Source organism: Moschus berezovskii, chromosome 14 (genome assembly GCF_049115385.1).
Source record: "Moschus berezovskii isolate FMDL1 chromosome 14, NW_MosBer_1.0, whole genome shotgun sequence".
Classification (NCBI taxonomy): Eukaryota; Metazoa; Chordata; class Mammalia; order Artiodactyla; family Moschidae; genus Moschus; species Moschus berezovskii.
Genome location: NC_142473.1, coordinates 85662291 through 85686553, shown reverse-complemented (window position 1 = coordinate 85686553; position 24263 = coordinate 85662291). Strand labels below are relative to the sequence as shown.

The window sequence follows — 24263 nt, the reverse complement described above, 5'->3', positions numbered from 1 at the left end:
CTCCTTAGTGATGCTAACTAGACAGGCACACCCACTTGCCTTGGCATGCTTTCCAGATGACCCAAGCTGCAAACACCAACACATATAAGACATATGCTCTCATCTTTGCATAATTCCAGGCACCAAAATATGCCTACACGTAGTGGGTGTGTGCATACAGAGGCAAGTGTATTCTTTCCTGCCTGGTAGAAATACACTTCTGTGAGGTTCCATCTACTCCCACATGGAACCTCCGTGGCTGGCACCTCTCCTGATTCTTCCATCCACTCCCTCCCCATGGACCTTGGTGTGTATAGTTGGGCACTTTTGCTTGATTCCTCCTCCTTTTTGTTTCCTTCTTTCTCTGCCTGCCTCCCTCCCCCTTCCTCCTCTCCACGACTCTTCAGAAAATTTGTCAAACTATACACTCTTTATTATTGATGTACGTGTATGAAAAATTCTTCCCAGTTACAAAAGTGCATGGGTATAAAATCATCTCCATACAAAGGTTGGCATCGTCCCACTCCCCGCCCCGCCCTAACCCTCCCGCCCCCAGACATTAGCCCTCCGCCGACGAGAGAGCTCCCTGGGTTCAGAACTCTCCAGCCAGTGCGCTGTGGCAAACTCGATGGTGCTCGGCAAAGGACCTTGCAGCCTGCCTCCTCCCCTTCCCTGCTGCCTCCTTCTGGAGCTGGGGAGAGCAGATGAGCTTCTCCAGCTTCAGGAAGATGTTCTTTGGAGGAATAGACAAGCATGTCTCCGGGTACCCTTTCAGAGCTGGAACCCATGTCAGAGTGATACAAAGACATCTCCAGGGAAAATGAGGCCCTAGGTCTCCTCTGATGGAGAAGTAGCTGTCCTGGTCTATTCAGATTCCATACACCAAGTTGCTCAAAAGGAGCTGGTAAGCTATAGCAACCTGCTTGTGTGTTCAGTCGCTCAGTTGTGTCCAGCTCTTTGTGATCCCATGGACTGCAGCCCACCAGGCTCCTCTGTCCATGGGATTTCCCAGGCAAGGATACTGGAGTGGGTTGCCATTTCCTTCTCCAGGGGATCTTCCCCACCCAGGGATCAAACCCGTGTCTCCTGCATCGGCAGGGGTATTCTTTCCCATTGAGCCCCCTGGGAAGCCCCTAGCAACCCAGGGGAACTTCATCAACAAGGGTTTCCTGGGAATCCCCGTGGGGATGGAGATACAGATGAGGGTTTGTCATCGGGTGTGCACAAACGTGGTTTCTCTTCTAAAGAACAATCTTCTTGGCCCGGACCTTGACCAACGTAGCCCTGTTGGGTAGCTAAGCTTTGCTATTCTCAGGCTTGGCATGCCTTTATCTTCTGCAATAAGGACAGCTCTCTGAGGGGCAGGGAGGCAGGCAGGATGTCATTAGGTTGCCTCAGTGACAGACTCGTCTCTCCTGTATTTTCTGAGTGCTATTCCTACCCCTAACCTGAAGGGATTCCATCTTACTGTAGTAAGCCGAACAATAAACAGGCTGAGCAGACCACATCACAGAAATGAACTCAGGCTCCAGAGAGACAGGAGCCGCATCCGGAGCCCCCAGCCGCCACAGAATGCCACGCACAGACACACGGACTCAGAGACACCCCAGGGCTCACACGTTAACAAGTCTGGACAGACCAAATGAAGCCTTGTAGGAGCAACATGGTGGATCCTTGGTCAGTAGGGTTGTGGGAATGATACCAACCGGGACTGCTAGATTATTTCCAGAAGGTTTCTCTAGAGGCTTGCTTTGAGAGCCTGTTCAAGACGATGGTGGTGAGAGGCAAGGGAGAAGCAGGGAATTCCACGGCCGTCGGGAAGTTAACTGCACCCTACCTTGTGATTTATTAACTGCGGACCTTTTAGTAGCTGGAGAAGCATCTATTCTTTAAAAGCCTCTATCCTATTCAGGAAGGTTTGCCGTCAATGGGAAGTAAAGAGTATCATTAGAGAGGGCATTTGATCTCAAGGGTTGGCTTGTTTGGTCTAGTCCTATGCAAAAAAAAAAAAAAAATCCTGTCTTAAAATATGTTAACTATATTTCAGCAAACCAGAGTCTCTAAGACATTATGATAGATGTAAATGGTGCCCCTCTGTGGGAGGTTTAACTGTTTGTGTTAGGACTGTTATTTCTAAAAGTTCTTCCTCAAATACTCTTTTTGTCATTGGCTGGACTTGCAGAGAGCGACCCTGGTCTGCCGGCCCCTGGACACAGCGGAAGAGGGTGGGTGTGGCCCTGCTCCCGGCGTCAGGGGGCAGAGCTCTGGCCCAGACGTTGTGTGTGAGACGCAGAGGAGAAAAGGTTCAAGCAGCCCAGTTCCAGCAAAGTGTCGGGCTCTCTTGGTTGACGAGCTCAGGCAAGCAGGAGTTGGGGAAGACCTCTTGGAAGATGCTCTGCCACTCTCCTCCATTCCTTTGAGGCCGGCCAGGAGGATGGGTGAGGCGAGTTTACTGAAGCCAAGGGCACGGTAGAAGGTCCCCGATTTAATCTCATCTCTGCCCATCTTGCCAGCATATGGGACTGGGTCCTAGAGTGGACCCCTATCCTGCAGAGGGGACTGCTTCTGGCTGCCCTTGTATCTCTTGCAACACAGACAGAAAGGCTTAGGCAGGATGGGGGAACACAGCTTTCTCTCCTGATTCCCAGAGGTCTTATCTTTTGCACGACTGCCACCATGGCCACCAGTTCTGATGTATCATTGACACTTTGCAAGTCAGGTGTCTTCTGTGATTTGCCCTGATGCGAGTAGCTCTAACCTGCAGGATGTCACTGCCCGTTATTTAGATCGAGGGACCTTCACGGCTGGTTGTGAATTCAAGGGCCCCCCTGCTGAGCCCTCTCAAGCATTTTCTTCCTCAAGCATCTGGGAAAGCCCTGGAAAGCGGACTGAGATGGAGTTGAGTTGCCATCCTGCCACGCAGACAAGTCGTACCTGCTCTGGAGTCTCTATTTTTCCATCTGTAAAATAGGTGCAAGGATGTTTGTGGTTTCAAGGATGTTTGTGGTTTGTCTCCCACCCAGGGTCATGAAAAGTCAAGGAGAATGATCCCAAAGCACTTCACAAACTGTCCAGCGCTGAACAAATACGGGAAAGCTCATGATTAAGACGAGACCGACGACGAAGAAAATGAAAGTGCTAAGTGTGCTTTGCACGTGAAGTTCCTTGATTTTTGACTGAACGGAGCTGCCTAGCCCCTTTCCTGTCTAGAGTAACCTGGGGTAAGAGACTCAAACCGCTCAAACGGAATCATCTGTAAAATGGGAATAATAAAACTCACTAGGCAGTGTTGCTGGGAGAATTGAAATCAATGAGTGGACAGACTTACAAGCGCCCCAAGAGAGTGCCTGGTCCTTTCTAGGAGCTTCATCCAATTGGAATTTGAACTTAGGGAAGGTTAGAGGAAATTGTGATGTCCCCCAACTTGAACGGGGTTTTATTTTGCTTGTTAAGTAGCAATGATTTAACCTGTCTTAGCCCTGGTTTCTTCATCTGTAAAATGGGCACGATGGTGCTTACCTCAGCAGACTGTTGGGTGCATGAACGGGAATTGTCTCTGGAGAGAGTCCTTCCCGGTGCCTGACTCCGGCAGGTGCTGGGCAGTAAACGGCTCTCATTCTCTTGCTGAAACAGGGCCGTGGCTTCGAAGGAGGATCAAACCCTCCTGCGGTCACGACTGTGGTGGCCGTCTCCATCAGTCCTCGGGATCACGCTGCAGGGCTGCCCCGCGGGGGCACTGTCCTGGAGGGACCCGTTGGTGTGGGCACAGGGACAGTCCCACGATGAAGAGTCCCGGGGCGCCAGGTCTCCTGCCTCCGTCCTCGGAAGCCCACGCTCGAGTGCCAGGCAGGAGAGCGGGGAGGGGAAGGGTGCTGCAGGGGGCTTGCGGCCTGGACCTGCTGGTCTGGGGGCGACAGCTGTCCATGCAGGGGGGGGCACGGGCGGTCAGCGGGAGGGGGTCTCAGCGGGCGGCTGCAGGTAGGAGGGGGCTTGGGGGGCCGGCGCGGAGGCGTTGTCACCCTCCAGAGGCAGGGGTGGGCAGGGTCGGGCGCGGGGGGACGTTCTGGTCCCGAACCGCTGCCGCTCTGGACTCTGAAGTCACAGATCGCTGTCACCGTCCGCACGGCGCGCGTGTCGTCGGCCGGCGCCTGCCCGCCTCTGCCCACGGACGCAGCAGACGTCCCTTCTGGTGGGGCTCTTCACGCAGCGCCTCCGTTCTTGTAAAGCTCGCGGATCTCCTCGACAGCACGACCCGTCCTCCGGGCCGTGAGGGGCGAGTTTCTGCTTCCCGCCCCTCTGCTGGAGGTCACGGCCTTGGGGGCCAGGGTGGAGGTCCGAGCCAGCCGGCCGCCCCAGCGCCCAGCGCAGCGCCTGGCCCCGGAGACGCGCGCGCAGAGGCGGGCTCGGGACCGCGCCTGGCGGAGGGGCGGCGGAGGGGGCCGGGGCGGCCCTGGCGGAGGGTGCCCGGCGCCCGCGTCACACCTCCTCCTCCTCGCTGGCTTTGCTCCAGCGGTGGCAGCAGTTGGCGGTGACGCCCAGGAGGAAGTTGGTGGCCACGGACGCGATGGAGACCACGAAGCCCACGAAGGCGATGAAGAGGTAGTCGTCCAGGCTCAGGGTCAGGTGGCAGGCCTTGAAGCTCTCCTCGGTGAGCGAGAAGAGGGGCGCGCCCGCGACCTCCGGGGGGCCTCGGCACTCAGCCAGCTGGGAGTCTGCAACACAGAGACGGGCCGGGAGGGCGGCAGGGCCCCGCCCGTCCAGCCGGGGCTGCGGCTTTACTGAGTCGCTTCTGCGGGCCTCAAGTCTCACTCACCTTCAGCGCCCTCAGGGAAAGGAGTTTTCGACCTACTGAATATTTCTATAGAGGTGGCGATGACTGCCTGGAGACTTTAGTAATTTGCCTCAAGTCCAGGAGTCCCTGCCAGAGGCAGATCTGAGGCTTTGGGGGGATTTCAACATTATCCGCCTCTCACAATAACCTCCCACCTGGTCTCCAGGCTCCTGCCCTTCAACTGTCTCCATGCTGACATGGTCCTTTTAAACGTGAAGGCCTACCTAGAGGCTGTCAACCTGAGGGAAATCTAAGTTAAACACAGAAAGAGAAATATTATATGACATGGCAGAACCTAAAAAAAAAATGATGCAAATGAACTTACAAAACATAAACGGACTCACAGACCTAGAGAATGAATTGAAGGTCACCCTGGGGGCTGCATGGGGTGGGGAGGGATAGTTGGGGAGTTTCAGAAAATGTCAGTCACTCAGTCGTATCCGACTCTTTGCAACCCCGTGGACTGTAGCCCACCAGGTTCCTCTGCTCATGAGATTTTCACCCAGGCAAGAACACTGGCATGGAGAAACCATTCTCTTCTCCAGGGGGATCTTCCTGACACAGGGACCGATCCCGCATCTCCTAATTTGCAGAATATTGTACGTCAACTATACAGCAATATAAAGGAAATAAAAAACTGAAGCCCTGCCAAGCCACTGTCTGCTTGAAGCCACCCCCCACCCCACCCCGCCCCGGCTTCTTCCTCTTCCCACAAGGACCTTCCCCGTCCTTTCTGCTCTCCTCCCGCTGTGCTCTGCTCCGTCCACTTTCACTTCCCAGTCCTTCTGCCTTCACCCGAGCTTGTCCCCTTTCAGGGTGAAGAGGGGAAGACTTTGCATTTGTTTTCTCGTCCCCTCGGGACGGGGTTCTTCCTGCCCCATCTCTGCATAGCTCAGTCCCTCACTTCCTCTGGACTTTGCTCAAATATCAGCTTATCTGCGAGGGCTTCCTTTATGATTCTATATAAAGTAGCAGCCTCACTTCACCTTTCTCTGAGCATCCTCTATCTTATCTGCTTTGCTTATTATTATTACTTTTTTCCAGTATACTGATCACTGTCACCCAGGCTGTTGTCTGTTTGCTCCCTTTGAATGTAAGTTCTCCCTATAGTACCCTTAGCATTAGAGCAGGGGTCTGTCCATGTGAATGCACAATTAACCTTTGTTCATTGAATCTGAGAATGAATGACTCTGTGCAGTCCAAAGCTGGGTATCTTTTTCTGACCCCATGTGACTCTTCCAGATACACAAGAATGTAGGGTTGAGTATGGGCTCAGGAATTACCAGCCTGGATTCAAATCCCCTCTTTATCTCTCCTTGGGCTTCCTTGATGGTTCCATTCCTGGGTTGGCAAGATCCCCTGGAGAAGGAAACGGCAGCCCTCTCCAGTCCTCTTGACTGGAGAATCCCATGGACAGAGGAGCCTGGAAGGCTATAGTCCCTGGGGTTGTAAAAGAGTCAGGCATGACTTAGTGACTGAGCAACAGCACCCATCACGCATTTGTGCGTGACTGTCAGTGGTTCCATCTTACTCCGCCTCGGAAGGGAGAGTGGCAGGTGCGTAGCAGTTCTGCCTTGAAGCCAGGTACTCCTTGCTCAGGGGATAGATACCAGTCAAACGGTCACCGGGGCAGGTCTTCTTTGCCTTTCTGGCTCTTATGAAGAGGGGCGATATGTAGGAAGGGGATCACTGAAGCTCGATGTCTAAAAGAGTCAACGCGAAGGAGCTTTTAAAGCTATTCAGTACATGAAAGCTGCGTATTCATTCTGCACTTTTTGAGGGAAAAGAATAAAATGCTGGACTGAAATCGACTCCTTTGAGAAGTGGATGAACATGATTCTGAGAAATGGATTCTTAGAAATGGAGAGTCAGGTTCAGAAGGAGGATGAACCCCAGCCCCAGGCCTCAGGAGCCCCTGTAGGCTGTGTGCACAGTGGACCAGACCCTGCAGAGGACAAGATGGTGCCTGGGGTTGACCATCAAGACATCACCGTCTTGGAACCGGAAGATGCTGAACCCCAAAGTCTCTTGCAGGCATGAGTGGGGTGGTGGCGGTCCATCGTGAGGCTGGGGAGTGTGAGAACCCTGAGGGCGATTGGCAGAGCCATCAAGGGGGCAGCACAGGAGCCTGCGGGCTGACAAAGCCCTTTGGTTAATTCAGGGACCAGCCTTGAACCTGATTTATATCGCACGGGGGTCCTACGGCCCTGTGTGGGGATTTGTCCAAAATGGAGGGACAGTAACGGGAATCCCATCAAGAAAAGGGGAGGAGGACGCAGAAAAAGGCCAAGGGAAGAGGATCACTCCATCCTCCCTACACGAGCAAGTTCTCTGCCCCTCAAGGAGAAATTATCCTGGAGACGCGAGGAGAAGCGTGTTCCGCAGAGGAACAGGGACCCCAAGGAGAAATTATCCTGGAGACGCGAGGAGAAGCGTGTTCCGCAGAGGAACAGGGAGGCTGCGTTTCTGGCTGCGGCCTGCGGCCAGCCACGTGACCTCCCTGGAGCGCGGGTCCCCATTTGCACAACGGGACCTGGGACCCCTCTCCCGCTTGCTGGGGCCCTGCGCTTCTTCCGAAGGGCAGCGGGGACCTCGGGGCCCCCAGGACAGAGGGAGTCCCTCTGTGCGGAGAAACCCAGCGGGACCTTTCTGTCCTTAGTGTGGGCGCGAGAGGAAGGAGGAGCAGCCTGCAGAGGCTGGGTTAGGAGCGGGCGGCTCCAGGCCGCCGGCCCGTCTCTCCCCACCATCACCCCCACCCCAGGCCCTGGCTGGTCCCAGAGGACTTGCTCCCACAGCCTTGCGGGAGCACGGGAGCCCTGACCACAGCCCTCCCCCCACCCAGACTAGTTTGATCCTGGGCTCCCCAGCTGGTCCTCCTCCCCGCCGCCACCTCATTCTGCACTGTTCTTTCTGAGCACGCTCGGCGCCCAGGCTCCAGGAGAGCCCCTAGGTGCGCCCCACCCCCCCGGCTGGGGCTGCCATTATCCTGGTGACAGGGATGGCGTGGTGTCAGGGCTCCACCAGCCATCCTGTGTGGTTCAGGCTCCTGCAGTCCCCGGTCCACTTCCCATAGAGGCTGGCTCGGAAACTGCCGCGGAACAGTGTGTGGTCTCAGACCTGAGCCCTCCACCCTAAGCCCAGACCTGGCAGAATTCGCAGAGGCCCTTCGGCCGGCCGGGAACTCAAGCCCCGACCCCTCCTGTTAGCCTAGAACCTGATTCATCAGGGTACAGCCAGACGGCCAGGGTTTGAATCCTGACTCCAACCCTTAACAGCTGTGGGGCCTTGGGCAAGTTTCCAAACCTTTCTGAGCCTTGGTTCCTGTGTGTGTGTGTGTGTGTGTGTGTGTGTGTGTGTGTCTCATCAGGGTTCTTGTGAGGATGTGATGAGCTGGGTATGAGGTGTTAGTTGCTCAGTCATGTCTGACTCTTTGCAACCCTATGGATGGTAACCCGCCAGGCTCCTCTGTCTATGGGATTCTCCAGGCCAGAATACTGGAGTCAGAATACTGGAGTGGGTAGCTACCAATAGCTACCAGTAAGCTATTCCCTTCTCCAGGGGCTCTTCCTGACCCAGGGATCGAACTTGAGTCTCCAGCATTGCAGGAAGATTCTTTGCAGTCTGAGCCACCAGGGGATGAGTTAAAACATAATATATTTAGAAAACGGACTGGCAGATAGTAAGTACTAAAATAAATAGGGTGAGCCATTTCTGTTTCTTCTAGTATCCGGCATACTTAAAAAGCAGTCTGGTAGAGTAGCACAGAGCTTCGAAATCACATAAACCTGGGTTCTCTCCAGGGCTCTGCTACTTTCTACGAAAGCGTCTCTGGCCAAGTCTTTCCATTGTTCTAAATCTCAGTTTCTTCACCTGTAAAATGGGGCTAACAAGAGTGTGGTCTCACGAGATAACAGCCGCCCAGGTGGAGGGCATGGTGGACGCTCCATAAGCACTGTCGGTTACTAATGAGCTGCTCTGACTTACTCGCTCTCTGTCTGTCTGTCTCCCTAGGTCGTCAGTACCACCGGGGTGGGTGAGGGCGGGTCTGTTTTGTTAAGCGGGGTCCCCGGCACCGGGCACGCACAGCTGAGACTTGGGCATCCTCGACAGTGCGGAGGAGACCAGTCCAGGTCCTGATCTTCCCTAGGCGGGATCTCCAGCCCCTCCCTCTCCCGCCGAGCCTTTGCTCTCGGCGGTCACCTCCCCCGCCCCCCGCCTTACCTGCGGTGCAACGCTGGATGCGATTCCGCAGCCACTTGAGGAGGGGCTCCATGGCACAGCCGCACACCCAGGGGTTGCCGCCGATCTGCAGGGTCACCAGCCCGGGCAGGCCTTCGAGGGCCTCGAGGCTGAGGAAGGCCAGGCCCCCAAAGCTGAGGTCGAGGTCCCGCAGCTGCGCCAGGCCCTGGAAGGCGCGCGGGTGCACCCGGCGCAGCCCCGGGTTGTGGCTGAGGTCGATGCGCACGAGGCCGTGCGCGGCCTGGAACATGCCGGCGGGCACGTGGCTGAGGTTGTTGTAGCTCAGGTCCAGGAGTGCCAGGCGCTTGGTGTGGAGGAAGAGGCCTGCGGGCAGCTCCACCAGCGAGTTGTTGCGCAGGCTGAGCACCCGGAGCTCCCGGTAGCACGTGAGGTAGCCGGGCGGCACGGCTGCGATGCGGTTGTGCGCCAGGCTGAGGTTGCGCGTGTCCACGGGCAGCTCCGGGGGCGCGGAGAAGAGCCGCTGGCCGCTGCAGTCCACCGCCTGGTTATGGCACGTGCAGAGCACCGGGCAGCTGGTGCCGCCGTCCGAGGGCATCACCCCGGTCGCCACGAGAAGGGGCACCAGCAGCAGCGCGGGCCGCGGGGGCCCAGGCCAGGCCCGGGGGGCCCAGGCGTCGCCCATCTTCGGCTTCGGGCAACAGTGGTGCTGAGCGGAGCCCATCGGGACTGGGGCTCTGGCCGTGGAATCAAGAGTCAGCCGCTCAGAAGGGCAGCTGCTGCCTCGGGGGCCGGAGCCCTGGGAGGTGGGGCTTGGGGGCACTGGGGGTCATGACTTAAGCCTCTCCCAGGGGCCTCTTGGCACTGGGGGGCTCCCTGGGTGAGCGCCACTGGAGGTCCCCTTTGGAGACTAGGGGGGCTTGCCACCCAGCCGAGGTCCCCCAGGGGTGGAACAGGTGATCAGAGCTCGAGAAAGGGAGGACACAAGCATGTGGAGGGACCAGCTGTCCGCATGTCGGGGAAGGGCCCCTGGCGGCCTTTGGGGTCCTTCTCGCCCATGACTGTTGGGTGCCCCTCCCCGGTGACCGTGTCTGAGATCTGGGAGGGGCGTGGGGGACAGCAGGGGTGCCTTCCGAGAGGCCTGGCAGGTCCCGGGATGCCGAAGCCCAGTCCCAGGTCTGGGCCGACGAGGCGGCCAGGGCTGCTGCTGTGTCTCCTGCCCTCAGGGTCTCGGAGGCCGTTTCTCCCAGGGGCCCAGGGGGCTCGAGTCCGGGAGGGTCGCGGGGTGGCCGTCTCGGGGAAGGATCCCGGGGCGAAGGGGGTCTCCAGGGGCCTCTGGCCGCCTCAGTCCGCGGGCTCAGTGGCTCCCGAGGACCCCGGGGAGGCGGGGTCCCCAGGGAGGGGAGGACCCAGGCGAGCCGCGCTGTGGGCTGCTGCGGGAGGAGCCCCGCGTCCGGAGGCGCAGGGCTAGCGGGGCTCAGGCGACGGTTCCCGGCGGGCTCGGCGTTCAGCGGGCGGGGACAGACGCCCCTCTGCCGACAAGGAAAGCACTCAGGGGCCGGCCGTGTCCCCGGTTCCCCGTCCTCTGTCCCGGCTTCCCGCCGCCTCCCCACCCCCGTCTCCTTGTTCTCTGCGGCCGCCTCTCCGCGGGGGGCACCTCGCCCCACCGGCACATCGGGGTCGCCCGCTGCCTTCCCCCTGCCTGCCGCTGCCACGGCCCCCTCCCGGCCCAGGGCTCTGGGCTGGGCGCCCGCCCCCATCAGCAGCAAACACCCCACCTTTGAACAACTCTCTAAGAAAAATGCACACTCTCTGGCTATTTGCACCTCCTTTCCACACACATTTCTCTCTCTCACACACACAGACACACTCACACACAGATGCACACACAGACACACACACAGTCACACACACACACACAGAAACACTCATATACAGACACAGACACACACATACACCCACACTCACACACTCACAGACACACAGACACACAGTCACAGACACACACACAGACTCAGTCACACACACACAGACACACAGACACACTCACAGTCACACACACACTCACACACACAGAAACACTCATATACAGATACACCCACACTCAGACACACACAGACACACACTCACAGACACACAGACACACACACAGTCACAGACACACACAGACACACACACAGACTCAGTCACACACACACAGACACACAGACACATAGTCACACACACACACACAGACACTCAGATACAGACAGACACACATACACCCACACTCACACAGACACACATAGATGCACACACAGACACTCAAACGCAGCCACACACACAGACACACACACACTCACAGACACACACACACTCACACACAGATGCACACACAGATACACACTCACAGACACAGTCACACTCATACACACACACACAGAAACACTCATATACAGACACAGACACATACACATACACCCACACTCACACACACACCCACACTCACACACACAGTCACACAGACACACACACTCAGACACACACACACACAGAGACACTCACACACAGACACAGACACACACCCACACTCACACACACTCATACACAGACACACACACATACACCCACACTCACACACAGACACAGACACACATACACCCACACTCACACACACAGACACTCATACACAGACACACACACACACAGAGACACTCAGACACAGACACACATACACCCACACTCACACACACAGATACTCATACACAGACACACACACACACACAGTCACTCACTCACACACGCACACGAGCTTTCTTCTGCTGGGCCTCCCCTGTTCTGCGTGGCCCGCGCTCCACCTCCTGGGGTTCTCCTGCACGCACTCCTGCAGAGCTGCCGCTGTTTTGCGCCCCGGTGCACCCCTGACCCAGCACCCTTTCCCTCGGGCACCCCGCGCCGCCCTCGGCCCCCAGCGGGCGCCCACACCCGCAGCGGGCAGGCGGGAGGCCGCGCGCGGACACGCCCGGCAGCCCTGCCCCGGCCCGGCCGGCCCTGCCCGCCCGCCGTCCTCGCGTGCCCTCCCGCAGCCCCCGGCCGGCGCCGCTCTCGCGCCTCCAGCCTCCGTCCCAGCCGCCGGGAGAGCGCCCGCTGCCGCCCCGCTGCAGCCCACTCCCCGCGGGAGCCCCTCACCCGGCTCCGGGGTCCGCGGGCGCCCCCGCCTCATGCCGGCCGCGCCGCGCCGCTTCAGGACAGGCTGCCTCCGGGCCGCTGCCCTCCCCGGCTCCTCCTCGGCGGCCCCGGGATCCTGGGGCGGCCTCCTCCGGGCTGTCCAGCGCTGGGGTCCGCGTGCCGCCCCTTCCGTCACTCAAAGGGGAACCGAGAGAGGCGGCGGCTTCGAAGAAAGTTCGCGGAATCCGGGTGCCTCTCAGCGAAACTCGGCCGGCGCCGAGGCTGCGGGCGCTGGAGGCTGCCGCCGGGTCCTCCCTCCCTCCTCCCTCCCTCCTCCCTCCCTGCTCCCTTTTTCGCTCCTTTTTTTTTCCTCGAGGGCCAGGTACTGACGTTTCACGGTCTCTTAGCAACAGCCTCCACATCTCTGAGCAACAGGAGAGCTGGCGATGGACCCCACCGAGGCGACGGAGCAGGGAGGGAGGCATCGCGGAATCCACACCCGCGGCTCCTAGTGATGCGACGAAGGGGCCCAAGGGTGCCGGGGGCAGACCCGCAGGGCCGGGGCCGGGGCAGTAGAGCAGGCGGGGAAGACAGGGCGAGAGGGCCCAGGGGAAAGCCTGGGGCAGGGGTAAAGGCGTGGTCTGCAATCTGAGGCCGAGGAAGGGAAGCCTAAGGGCATCGGATCCGAATGGGAAAGGAGTTAAGACCTCGAAATAGAGAAAGGAGGAGAGAGGGGTGGGGGACAAACTGGGGGAAGCAACACGGACAGGAATGAAGACGGCAAAAAAGAGAGAACTGCGTGAGACCAGCCTGCTTCCTTGGCGGGGTGTATCTATTCGGTCCATATGTTTCCCTGGGTCTGAAGGTATTTTGGTCACTAGGTACCAGGTGACTAGACAGGATCAGAGCTTGTCGGGGATAATTATAGGCAGTGGGAACTTTTCTGGGTCCCTTAACTGTCCCTCAGTCCTGACCTCATGAGCTTCGAGAGCCTCTGGGATCCAAAGGGCTGACCTTCCTTTCCAGGTGCTGTGTACCTGGGGTTGTAGAGACAGATCTGTCTCTCGGGGAGTGAAAGGTGCCAGGAAAACCTTGTGGTTCTTGCTCTTTGTCCAGGCCCAGAGGCTCTGTTGTTCCTTTTGTATCTCTCCAACCTTCCTGATCAGTCCCAACCCCAGACCGACTTCTAGAAGAGCGTGAAGACTTTGCAACACCTCTTTTCTTGGTGACCCATAGAGCAAGTCTCTAGCTTCCCTGTATTAAAAAAAAAACAAAAACGTTTGGCTAGTTGGTTTGGTCAAAGAGCTGCCTCATTTCTTCTTTTAATTATTAGTTATTGAGCACTCACTGTGTGCTGCTTCCCTGGTGGTTCAGCTGATAAAGAATCTGCCTGCAATGCAGGAGACGGGGGTTTGATCTCTTGGTCAGGAAGATCCCTTGGAGAAGGGAATGGCAACTCACTCCAGTGTTCTTGCCTGGAAAATCCCATGGACAGAGGAGCCTGGTGAGCTACAGTTCTTGAGATTGCAAAGAGTCGGACACGACTGAGTGACTAACAGCCACTGTCTGCTGGCCATTTGGTCACACAGTGGGCAGATAGCCACTGGTAAGATAAATGCAAGTTCTGCCCTCATGAGGGCTAACTCAAAAAGAAACAAATGCAGAGCTATCATTAATCCTGTCTGTCTGCTCAGTTGATCGGAGGCTTCTTCTACTTCAGTAATATCTTAGATCTTTATGGGAAACTGAAATGGAATAGTAGAAAACAGGTATCAAGTTGTATATATTCACAAAGTTCTCAAAATTACTGTCTTTTCTAGCATGAGTCTTTTTTTCAATTGGAGGATAGTTGCTGGTAAGGCAGTTACTGTGTTGGTCTCTGCCGTAGGACAGTGTGAGTCAGTCATGATTACATATGTGCGCCCGGCCTCTGGAGCCTCCCGCCCTCATCTCACCCTTCTCGGTGGTCATACTGTGCCGGGCCGGGCTCACCGTGTTACACAGCAGCTCCCTGCTAGTCATCAGTTTTACACACGCTGCTGTGTATGTCAACGCCACTTTCTCAACTAGTCTCGTCCGCTCCGTAGCCCCCGGTCCACACGTCCATTCTCTTCTCTGTGTCTGCGTCTCTGTTTCTTCTCTGTAAATAGCTCATCAGTTCTATTTTTCTAGATTCCAAATATATGCAGTAATATACCCTATTTTGTTTTTCTCTTTCTGACTTACTTCACTCTGCATGACAGGCTCTAGGTTCACCCACCTCACTTCAACTGCCTCAAATTCATTCCTTTTTATGGCTGTGTAATACTCGGGCTTCCCTGGTGGCTCAGAGGTTAAAGCGTCTGCCTCCAATGCGGGAGACCCGGGTTCGATCCCTGGGTCGGGAAGATCCACTGGAGAAGGAAACGGTAACCCACTCCAGTATTCTTGCCTGGAGAATCCCATGGACGGAGAAGCCTGGTAGGCTACAGTCCATGGGGTCGCATAGAGTCGGACACGACTGCGCGACGGAACGGAACGGAATACTCCACTGCATGTATCTAGCATGATTCTTTTTCCTATGTGGCCCTAGATGACCTCTTTCCCTTTTCACTGTCCTTTCTCATATCAGGCTCGTCTGGAATCTTCCATGCTCTGCAGTGTCCAGTGCAGAGCAGCAGGGCACCCACTGCATTGATGTTTACACACTAAGTTGGCTGAGGAAAATACAATTTGCATCACCCTCCCTCCCTAAAGAAGGGAATTTTCATTCAATTCATTTATGAACTTAGAAATTAAATCTTTACCTTAATGCACAAAACACAACAACGTGTGGAAACAAGTGGCCCAGTACAAACAAGTAAAGCAGAATAACTTATTAACATTGAAAAATGGTAGAAAACATAATTGTCTCAATGGAAGCTAAGAAAGGTAATCGGTGTCTTTCAATATTTAATGTTGACTAAAGGCATATTTGACTCACTGGAAGAGTCTGATGCTGGGAGGGATTGGGGGTGGGAGGAGACGGGGACGACAGAGAATGAGATGGCTGGATGGCATCACTGACTTGATGGACATGAGTTTGAGTGTACTCCGGGAGTTGGTGATGGACAGGGAGGCTTGGCGTGCTGCGATTCGTGGGGTCGCGGAGAGTCAGACACGACTGAGTGACTGAACTGAACTGAACTGAAAGGCACATTAAAAGCAGAAAAGGTTTTCTTCCTTTACATAATATGTTTATGTTTATAGTAGAATCAATATTATGACTGAAGGAAAATATTTGTGACAGTTTCCTTAAAAGATAGGATCTAGGCAAGAATGCTTGTCACCATTTGAAACTATAGCTTTCTGAGCTGTAAACTAGGCATAATTGGAACGGGACCTATTTCATGAGGCTGTTTTAGGTTACATAGATTGTTATTAACTAAGCGCTTAGAGCAGTGTACAGTAAGTATACAGATGTGTTTGTGTAATGAGTAAATAAAGCAAAATAAAACAAACTGCAGAGTATAGATAGCTGAACTAGTTATGTGGCACGGAAAACAAATGACACAGAAATGGGACGTGAAGAAAGGAGAAAAATCACACTTGCTGGTAATTTGAACGTATTCTTGTGTAAGATAAGTCTCCAGATCTTTGGGAAAATCACAACTCAGAAACATCCTAGCCTATGTCTCCTGTAAAAGTGAAGTTTAATGGGGATAATTATCTTTTAAATGATTATTTTTTAACCATATTCATTCTCTAAGTTACGTATTAAACCACTGTTTCCCAAACTGGTGTCTCATGGTACACTGTGCACCCTGAGAAAAATGTTTTTTCTCAGATAAGTTTGAGGAACATTGAATTAAGCAAAATGGAGCAAGGTTATTTATTTGTTAAGATTTTTCAGAGCCTTTAATGTGAAAACATTCAGGGTGACTCAACAAGGGAAAGAGGGGGAGAGTGAAAGAGGCATAATATCCAGCATTGCTCTTATGCTGGGTGGCTGGCTACGCCCCTTAGCAGAGTGAGTTTCTCTGCACAGCAGCCTTGCAGTGGGAGGGACTCAATCTTGAACCCCAGTAAAATGATAAATTATTACATATCATGGCCTTTCAGGGTCTCTTGCAATTTATTGAAACCATGACTGTCCCATCATGAATGTGGAAGATTTGCTCTACTGGACAAACACAGAAATTAATCTGAGGTATAGAGATAAGTGAACTGAGCAGTTATTTTTATTACTATTATAATTGCTTGATATCCATGTTAAATTTGTTGTAACAGTGATAGAAAACTTGCAAATGCTTGAGAACAAATTTAATCTACCACAGAATTTTGCTCAGGGAAAATTGTGAAACGTTGGTAGAATGACAATACAGGAAGAAATAGAAAGCTAATTTCTCCAGTTGCTGGGGAAGCTCAACGAGAAGAAAGGTGACTCTGCTTTCTACACTATAATAATTTAATGAAATATTTAGGAGGATCTGGTGAACTGGTCGTGAAAACCATGTGGGAGAGAAGGGGGCAGGAACGCACATAGACGATGATAGTAAAGACGACGATGTTGGGAAATGCTTAAACGTAATGGTGGTGGGTTCACCTAACTGAAAAAAAAGTTAAAAATATATTGTAAGCTGAAAGTCACTCAGCGGTGCTACTCAATATTTGTGCTTTGGGAAATGACCATGGGAATGACTATGCTTTGAGCAAGTGCTTCTCACTGTTAGAATACAGAAAATAAAAAATGTGAAACAAAACCACACTGTTGAAAGGAATCCCAGAGTAAGAAATGTTATTGAGACATATTTCACTTTTATACCCTGAAAAAGTTCCAAATGGTCCAGACTGCAATGAGAAACAGTAAAAATATACACGCAGGACGAGAAGAGAGAAGCACATTTCTCCCGGGTCTGGAGAGAAGATAGCTTTCTGTGTGTGGAGGAAATGGAGAATGTCAGTGGCAAGACGGCTTTTGTCAAATATACAATATTGAGAGACAACAAGGTTTCACTGAGAAAAAAATTGTTAAAATAAAAATAAAAGAGAAAGGAAAGAAACTCAGTGAAAAAGCAGGCTTTAGATAAGTGATATGAAGTAATCCATGTGGGACTTCCCTGGTGGTCCAGTGGTTAAGACGCCACACTTCCAACGCAGGGGCACAGGTTCGGTCCCTGATCGGGGAACTAAGATCCCACATGCTGTGCGGTGTGGCCAAAAACTAAAAAAAAAATTGGAAATAATCCATGCAATGTATACATGTATATTTTTCATGCAAATTATATTAAGAAATGCTACAGATAGAAGTCTTACAAACTGATATCACACAAATACAGAAAATTCAGAAAAGAAAATGCTGTTTATATTAATTATATCTGAATAAAAACAAAATACCCCCTAAAGCATTGTGGTAGGCAAGACTGGAGGATGATCCTTGTGGTAAGTAGAATAACAACTCCCAAAGACAGTCTAATCTCTGATGCCGGTGAATATGCTACCTTAAATGGCAAAAGGGACTTTTGGGATGCGGTTAAATTAAGAATCTCGAGATGAGAAGATGAGCTTGGATTCCCCAGGGAGGCCCGGTGTTACCTAAGAGGAAAGTAGCAGGGTCAGAAAAGGAGATGTGATGATGGAGGCAGAACTGGAAGATGGAACCTGCTGGCTCTGCAGCTGGAGGAAGGGGCAGATCATCAAGGGATGCAGGCAGACTCCAGAGGCTAGAAAAAGCAGGGGAACAGCTGTTCTCCCAGCGCCTCCAGATGGTGTGCAGCCCTGGTGACCCATTTCAGGCGTGTGACTTCCAGACCAGAAAGATAAGAAACATATGTTGTTTTAAGCCACTAAGTTTGTGGTAATTTGTTTCAGCAGCCAGAGGTAACTAATACAGCCCTGGAGATGCCTACAATCCCCCTCCCTGCCACCCCCTGTGTGTACTCAGGTCACCCCCGTCCCTCGAGTTTCAGCAGAATCTGTGACTATGATAAGATATAGTTCCTGTGATGACCCCAATGGTCAGTTGATTCTGTGTTAATTAAAAGGGAAATTATTTAAGATGGCGTTACCGAGCCAGTTCAGTTCAGTTCAGTTGCTCAGTCATGTACCTAGCCAGGGGAACCCTTAAAAGGGCCTGTGCTCTTCCTGAGTGGGTATTTGAGTAATATTCTCCATTGTTAGCTCTAAGAATGGGGGAAAAGACCTAAGAGCTCTCTGGTTGAGAGACTGATTCCTGGACAACTGTCAGCACGAGAATGGGGACCTCGATTCTACAGCAGGAAGGACCTGCATTCTGCCCATAAGTTTAGAAGATGACCCGCAGGTCTCTATGACAGCACAGCTGGCCAACATCCTGACTTCAGCTCCGTGAAATACTCAGGGTAGAAGGCCCAGGTGTGTTGTGCCAGGATTTTAATACATGCATGTGTACTTTTAAGCCACTTTGAGTGTGGAAATTTCCATGTGGAAAAAGGCATTGTTTGGCTAGCACTTAAATGCATGAAAACAATCCCCATTTTGTGCTAATATGTTCCGTGAGAAACAGTAACTACATCTGCAACATTCCGTGAATTTAGTATGGGGGGGGCAGGTACCTGGACTCTTCCTGCAGGCCCTGGGCATTGGCTCAGAACTGCTTAGGAAATTGCTGGTCTCTTTGATTCAGCAATTAGGAAGAAATTACTGCTTGCAAAAAATTCATAGCAGGGATATTTATGATAATGAAACATGGAGATAATGAGTGCCCAGCAACAGGAGGTGCCAAGCGAACATCATATTCATAGGCAGGAAATGCCATGGAGAACAGGATTAATTGTGGTACCCTGATGGGTAATACTGCCGCCTGGAAAGCATGAAGAGTCGTGCTATTGAGTGACGCAGCGCAGCAGCTAACTCGCAGCGACCCCACCGTTCACTGGCCATGTGGCCTTAGTTTGCTTACTCATCCTCATGGTGCTCCCTTGCTCATCTCTAAAATGGGCTTGATTTTAGTTTGTACCCAAAGCTTTGAAAGAGGCTACCAGGAGATCTGAGAGAGGTGATGTATGTGGAGCCTGGCTTAGGAAACTGCTGGTCTCTTTGGTCTGGCAATTTCATTGTTTTATTTTTTGGTTCTTTCTAAGACCTCCAGGACTCAGCCGTTACCACTAGTATTAGTCACACCATATAAAATGGATCGAATGCCTTCTCTGCCTCACTCTTTAAAATCTCTTCATTCAACCTGGAGGCTCTGTTACCTTACAAGTAACTAATATTACACGGCGGGAGGCTGTGTAACATGGTGGTTGCATCAAGGGCTGTGGAGTAATAATAGTCATAAACCAGACCCAGAATTATCATAAGAATTAAATGACCTACGCTAAGTGGTTCATAGTGCCTGACACGCAGTTAGCTTTCAACAAACCTGAATTATTACTACTAAGTTGGCTTAAAGCTCACTAGTCAGAAAGCTAAGATCATGGCATCTGGTCCCATCACTTCATGGCAAATAGATGGGGAAACAGTGGAAACAGTGGCTGGCTTTATTTTTTGGGGCTCCAAAATCACTGCAGACGGTGACTACAGCCATGAAATTAAAACACACTTACTCCTTGGAAGGAAAGTTATGACCAACCCAGACAGCATGTTAAAAAGCAGAGACATCACTTTGGCAACGAAGGTTCGTCTAGTCAAGGCTATGGTTTTTCCCGTGGTCATGTATGGATGTGAGAGTTGGACTGTGGAGAAAGCTGAGTGCCAAAGAATTGATGCTTTTGAACTGTGGTGCTGGAGAAGAGTCTTGTGAGTCTCTTGGACTGCAAGGAGATCCAACCAGTCCATTCTAAGGGAGATCAGTCCTGGGTGTTCATTGGTAGGACTGATGTTGAAGCTGAAACTCCAATACGTTGGCCACCTGATGGGAAGAGCTGACTCATTTGAAAAGACTCTGATGCTGGAGGAGGAGAAGGGGACGACAGAGGATGAGATGGCTGGATGGTATCACCAGCTCGATGGACATGGGTTTGGGTGGACTCCGGGAGCTGGTGATGGACAGGGAGGCCTGGTGTCTGTGGTCCATGGGGTCACAGAGTCGGACACGACTAAGCGACTGAACTGAACTGAACTGAACTACTACTGCTGTTATGTTGGGGGACGGCTGGTGGGGGTGAGCAGGGAGCCCAACTCAGACCACAGGACTGGTTCTTAGGCAACAGCCCGAGCCCACACTTTGAGGCGTGAACCACTCACACCTCCTGTTTCTTGGCTCCTGGCTCCCTGGGCCGGTCCTTGAGTTGATCTTTGCTCCCTGCCTTGGTGACCTTCCACACCACCCCGCTGGAGTTGGAGGTTAACATCCTGCATTGTCCCTCGCCACTTCAGAGGTGTGTGCGTGTGCTCGCGTGTGTGCATGGATATGTGTGGGCGAGGGGCACAGGGGACCGAGAGGGTGGGTGTGCATACTCCGGAGACGCGAAGAGCAGAATCTCACAACGGACTGTCTCAAGACAAGGTGTGTTCATACCACGTGATTGGCGCCTGCCCCGACCTTGGGGCGAGGGAAGTGCGGAGGGGAGGCAAGGACAGATAAGTGGTGGGCAGCGGGTGGGGGGGGGGTGTTCCTTTTATCACTCAGGATTCTGTTGGCCAGGTCTTTCCTGGAATCACTGCTGCTGTCCTGCAAGTTCCAGGCAGCTACGAGATTCTGAATTGTTCCTGCTGATAGAAAACCTAGAGCTTATCAAGTGCGTCTATCTGAAAAGTTAACTTTACTAATTTTATTATTTTACGTTTTGACCACATGGCATGTGGGATCTTAGTAACCCCAGCAGGGATGAAACCCTTGCCCCTTGCATTGGAAGTGCAGAGTCTTTACCGTTGGATCACCAGGAAAGTCCCTGAAAAGTTAATTTTATTAAAGTTTGCTAGCAACTGCCACTCTCTGATTCCTTAAGCTCTCTTCTCTCAGGAGTTCTCCACGTATTGGTATCTTTACCTGTCTGTTTCCATTGCTGGACTGTAAGCAGCCTGTGGACGGGGCAGAGCTTTGCTTATGTTTTTCACAAGTACTTAGTATATAATAACCGTGGGAATCACGGTTATTAGGTACCTCTGTTGGGTACCTACTGCATTCCAAACCCCATTCTAGGACCCCGAGTACTGCCGGGTTTGATCGGTGGGCGGCTTGCACCTGCACAGCACGTGGGGCCAGCACCCTGACTGGCCAGTGTCTGCGACGGCTGCTGCTACACGTGTTGACTGCCGCTGTTCAGCAGGGAACAAAACAAAGTCCCAGACCCCTCGCTGCTCGCTTTCCGGTTGGAGAGAGTGAGCACACACACACAAGCCAAACAGGGCATGTGGATAGTGCTGTGAGGAAAACCAAATCAGAGTACTGGGGCGGCAGTGAGCAATTTGCCTGAGATTTCAGAGCTAAAAAGAGGTAGAACTTGGGCTTGACGGACCGCAAGGGAAACCCCCTGGTTTCTGTGTCCACACGGCCGCTGAGAAAGGGACGGTGGAAGCAGGCGGCTGCGAACGTTTGTCTGCTCTGGGCTCAGTCGCTCAGTCGGGCCCGACTCTCTGCCACATCATGCACTGTAGCCCGCCAGGCTTCTCTGTCCAAGAGATTCTCCAGGCAAGGATACTGGAGTGGGTTGCCATTTCCTCCTCCAGGGTATCTTCCTGACCCAGGAATCGAACCCGCGTCTCCTGTGTCTCCTGCGTTGCAGGCAGATTCTTTACCCGCTGAGTCACCAGGGAAACCTGTTAGTCCTCCCTAAAAGGATTCAGAACGAGAGGTCTTATTGGCCATCAAATGTTTATGGAGCCCCTACTGCGCACCAGGCAACATGCTAAGCCCTGGAAATGCAGCAGTCAAGAAAGCAGACAAGGTCTCTGCTTGGGGAGGCAGGGGCACAGGGGAAAGAAAAAGCTTTAAATAATTGTGAAGACACAAAGTGCTTTGAAGAGAGGCTACTGGGAGGTCCAGGGAGCTAAGAGCAGGGCTCTGTGCTAGCGTGGTCGTGGGTAGTGGGGGGAGACGTCTGTGCATTAGCTAGATGAGGTTTCGAAGGCCCCCCTTCTGTGCCCGGAGTGGCGGCGTTCTTTATAAGCTCACTGACTTTGGTTATTAGTTTTTGAGTTATAGGTATCAACTTAATTAGATAATCTCTTTTTTGTGCTTCTACAAGCTATTTATCGTTAACATTCTGCGGTGTCGTTTTACTCCTCAGATGCTTTTATAGCCCTTGCCTCTCTCAGGTGAGATAACTAACTTCATATATGAAATACAGATTTTAATGAACTGAGAGGCAACAATAGGAGGATGTTATTTCTCCTGAGTCTGAGTCTGAGTCAGGAGGGCAGTGAGATGTTCCCAATGGGCTTGTAAAAGCCACTCTGCAGTAATGACAGCTCAAGGTGTCCAGCCATTTATGACTTCTCTGATGATGGTGCATGATGGCACTGTTCTTGTCGTGACCTATAGAAAACGCTCTGCTTAGAAATTTCCTCTGACTTGATAGCCTACGCCTCTGTCTTCTCTGCACTTCCCAGGTGGCTCAGTGATAAAGAAACCACCTGCCAATGCAGGAGACATGGGTTTGATCCCTGGTCTGGGAAGACCCCCTGGAGAAGGAAATGGCAACCCACTCCAGTGTTCTTGCCTGGAGAATCCCATGGACTGAGGTGGGCTGCAGTCCATGGGGTCCCAAAGAATTGGACACGACTGAACAATAGCACTATCTTCTCTAGCTGTGTAGAGACATGTGAAAAAAATATAATTAATATAAAATCATTCATTTTGAAGCTCATCCCCCCTGCCTGGCTGGCTCCCTACATATTCCTTCCTTTGGAGTGTCTGCTGGCCCTGAGCCCTCCCCAGATCTCCTCCTTTGTGATTCTGATACTGTCCAGATGCGCTTAGCAGGCTGGATTCCACAGCCAGACCACAGGGCCTCTCCTGTGAACCAGCAGCTGACTCTGAATCCCTCCTCTGACCCATTCATTCCGGGCAGATGCCTTCTTCCAGGCAGCGTTCAGAATTCCCAGAAGAGGATGGGTGGGCGGGAGCCCAGATCCTGCCCTGGGCTTCTCTGGAAAAGGGGAGCTGCGTGATGAAGGAAGAAGAGATGAGGTGCTTGGATTGGGAGGAGCTGCCAGCTTCCTTCCCCGGCTCTGGGAAATAAGATTTAGTTATGGGGTGAGTCTTGACGAGCAAGGTGTCAGCTGGAAACACCTGGTGCTGCAGTGAGGTCACGTCCACCTTTGGGACCTACGCCCTCTTGCTCTGTCTTACCTGTCCACCCGGAAAAGGTGTAACACTGATCTCTTGTTTTAGGCACAGAAAATCTGCCATATTTGAATGACTTATTCTTGCCTGTGTCAGGGAAGCCACCATTGCTGATTTTCTTTTTTTCATCACCATTTTCTCCCTTGTCCAGAGTATGCTGGTTTAGCCCCAGAAGACCTTGCCCAGAGCTACAGCTCTGTTATTGTCCAGTTCTCTGTCCCTGGGGATGGCAATACACAACTGAAATTGACCACTTACGTTTCACCAGGCACTCGGTTAAGAGCTTTGCATGGAGTTTCTTATCTTGTTCTTCTGGCAGCCTTGTGAAGGAGGTGTTTCCTTTTCTTTCTTTTTTCATCAAATCACAATTTTACAGACTAAAATCCCTGGTGTCCAAATTGTTGTTGTTATTTAGTCACTAAGTCGTGTCCAACTGTTATCCACCCCGAGGACTGTAGCCTGCCAAGCTCCTCTGTCTATGGGATTCTCCAGGCAAGAATACTGGAGTGGGTTGCTGTTTCCTTTTCCAGGGGATCTTCCTAACCCAGGGATCAAACCAGCGTCTCTTGCACTGGCAAGCAGATTCTCTACCACTGAGCCACCAGGGAAGCCTGAGGCCCGGATGAATTAGGTAATTTGCTGAAGGTAGCTTAGCTCATGGGTGGAAGAGCTGGTACCTATTACTCATTAAACACTCACTTCGTGTTCAGTGCTTTCCAAATGCCATCTTTGAAAATCCCCAAAATAACCCGAAACAGAAGTATGGTAGAAGGAAACTTCCAGCCAGAAGGAAACTTAAGAGCAAAGAAATCGAGTGACCTGCCCGAAGTTTCACAGCTCATAGAGCAGCAGAGAAAGAATTGCAACCTGGTCACTCTTTTT

General features: G+C 52.5%; 1 protein-coding gene across 1 annotated transcript; it reads right to left on the bottom strand.

Annotated features, from left to right (window-relative positions):
* Nucleotides 1–613: 613 nt before the first annotated feature.
* LRRC55 (leucine rich repeat containing 55) lies at nucleotides 614–12456 on the bottom strand. The gene is made up of 4 exons (XM_088843337.1): nucleotides 12176–12456; nucleotides 9032–10539; nucleotides 3499–4691; nucleotides 614–2939 (listed from the first exon to the last, which is right to left on the bottom strand). The coding sequence occupies exons 2-3, from the start codon at nucleotides 9729–9731 to the stop codon at nucleotides 4456–4458; spliced, it is 936 nt and encodes a 311-aa protein (XP_088699463.1). The 5' UTR covers nucleotides 9732–10539; nucleotides 12176–12456; the 3' UTR covers nucleotides 614–2939; nucleotides 3499–4455.
* Between the last annotated feature and the right edge of the window lie 11807 nt (nucleotides 12457–24263).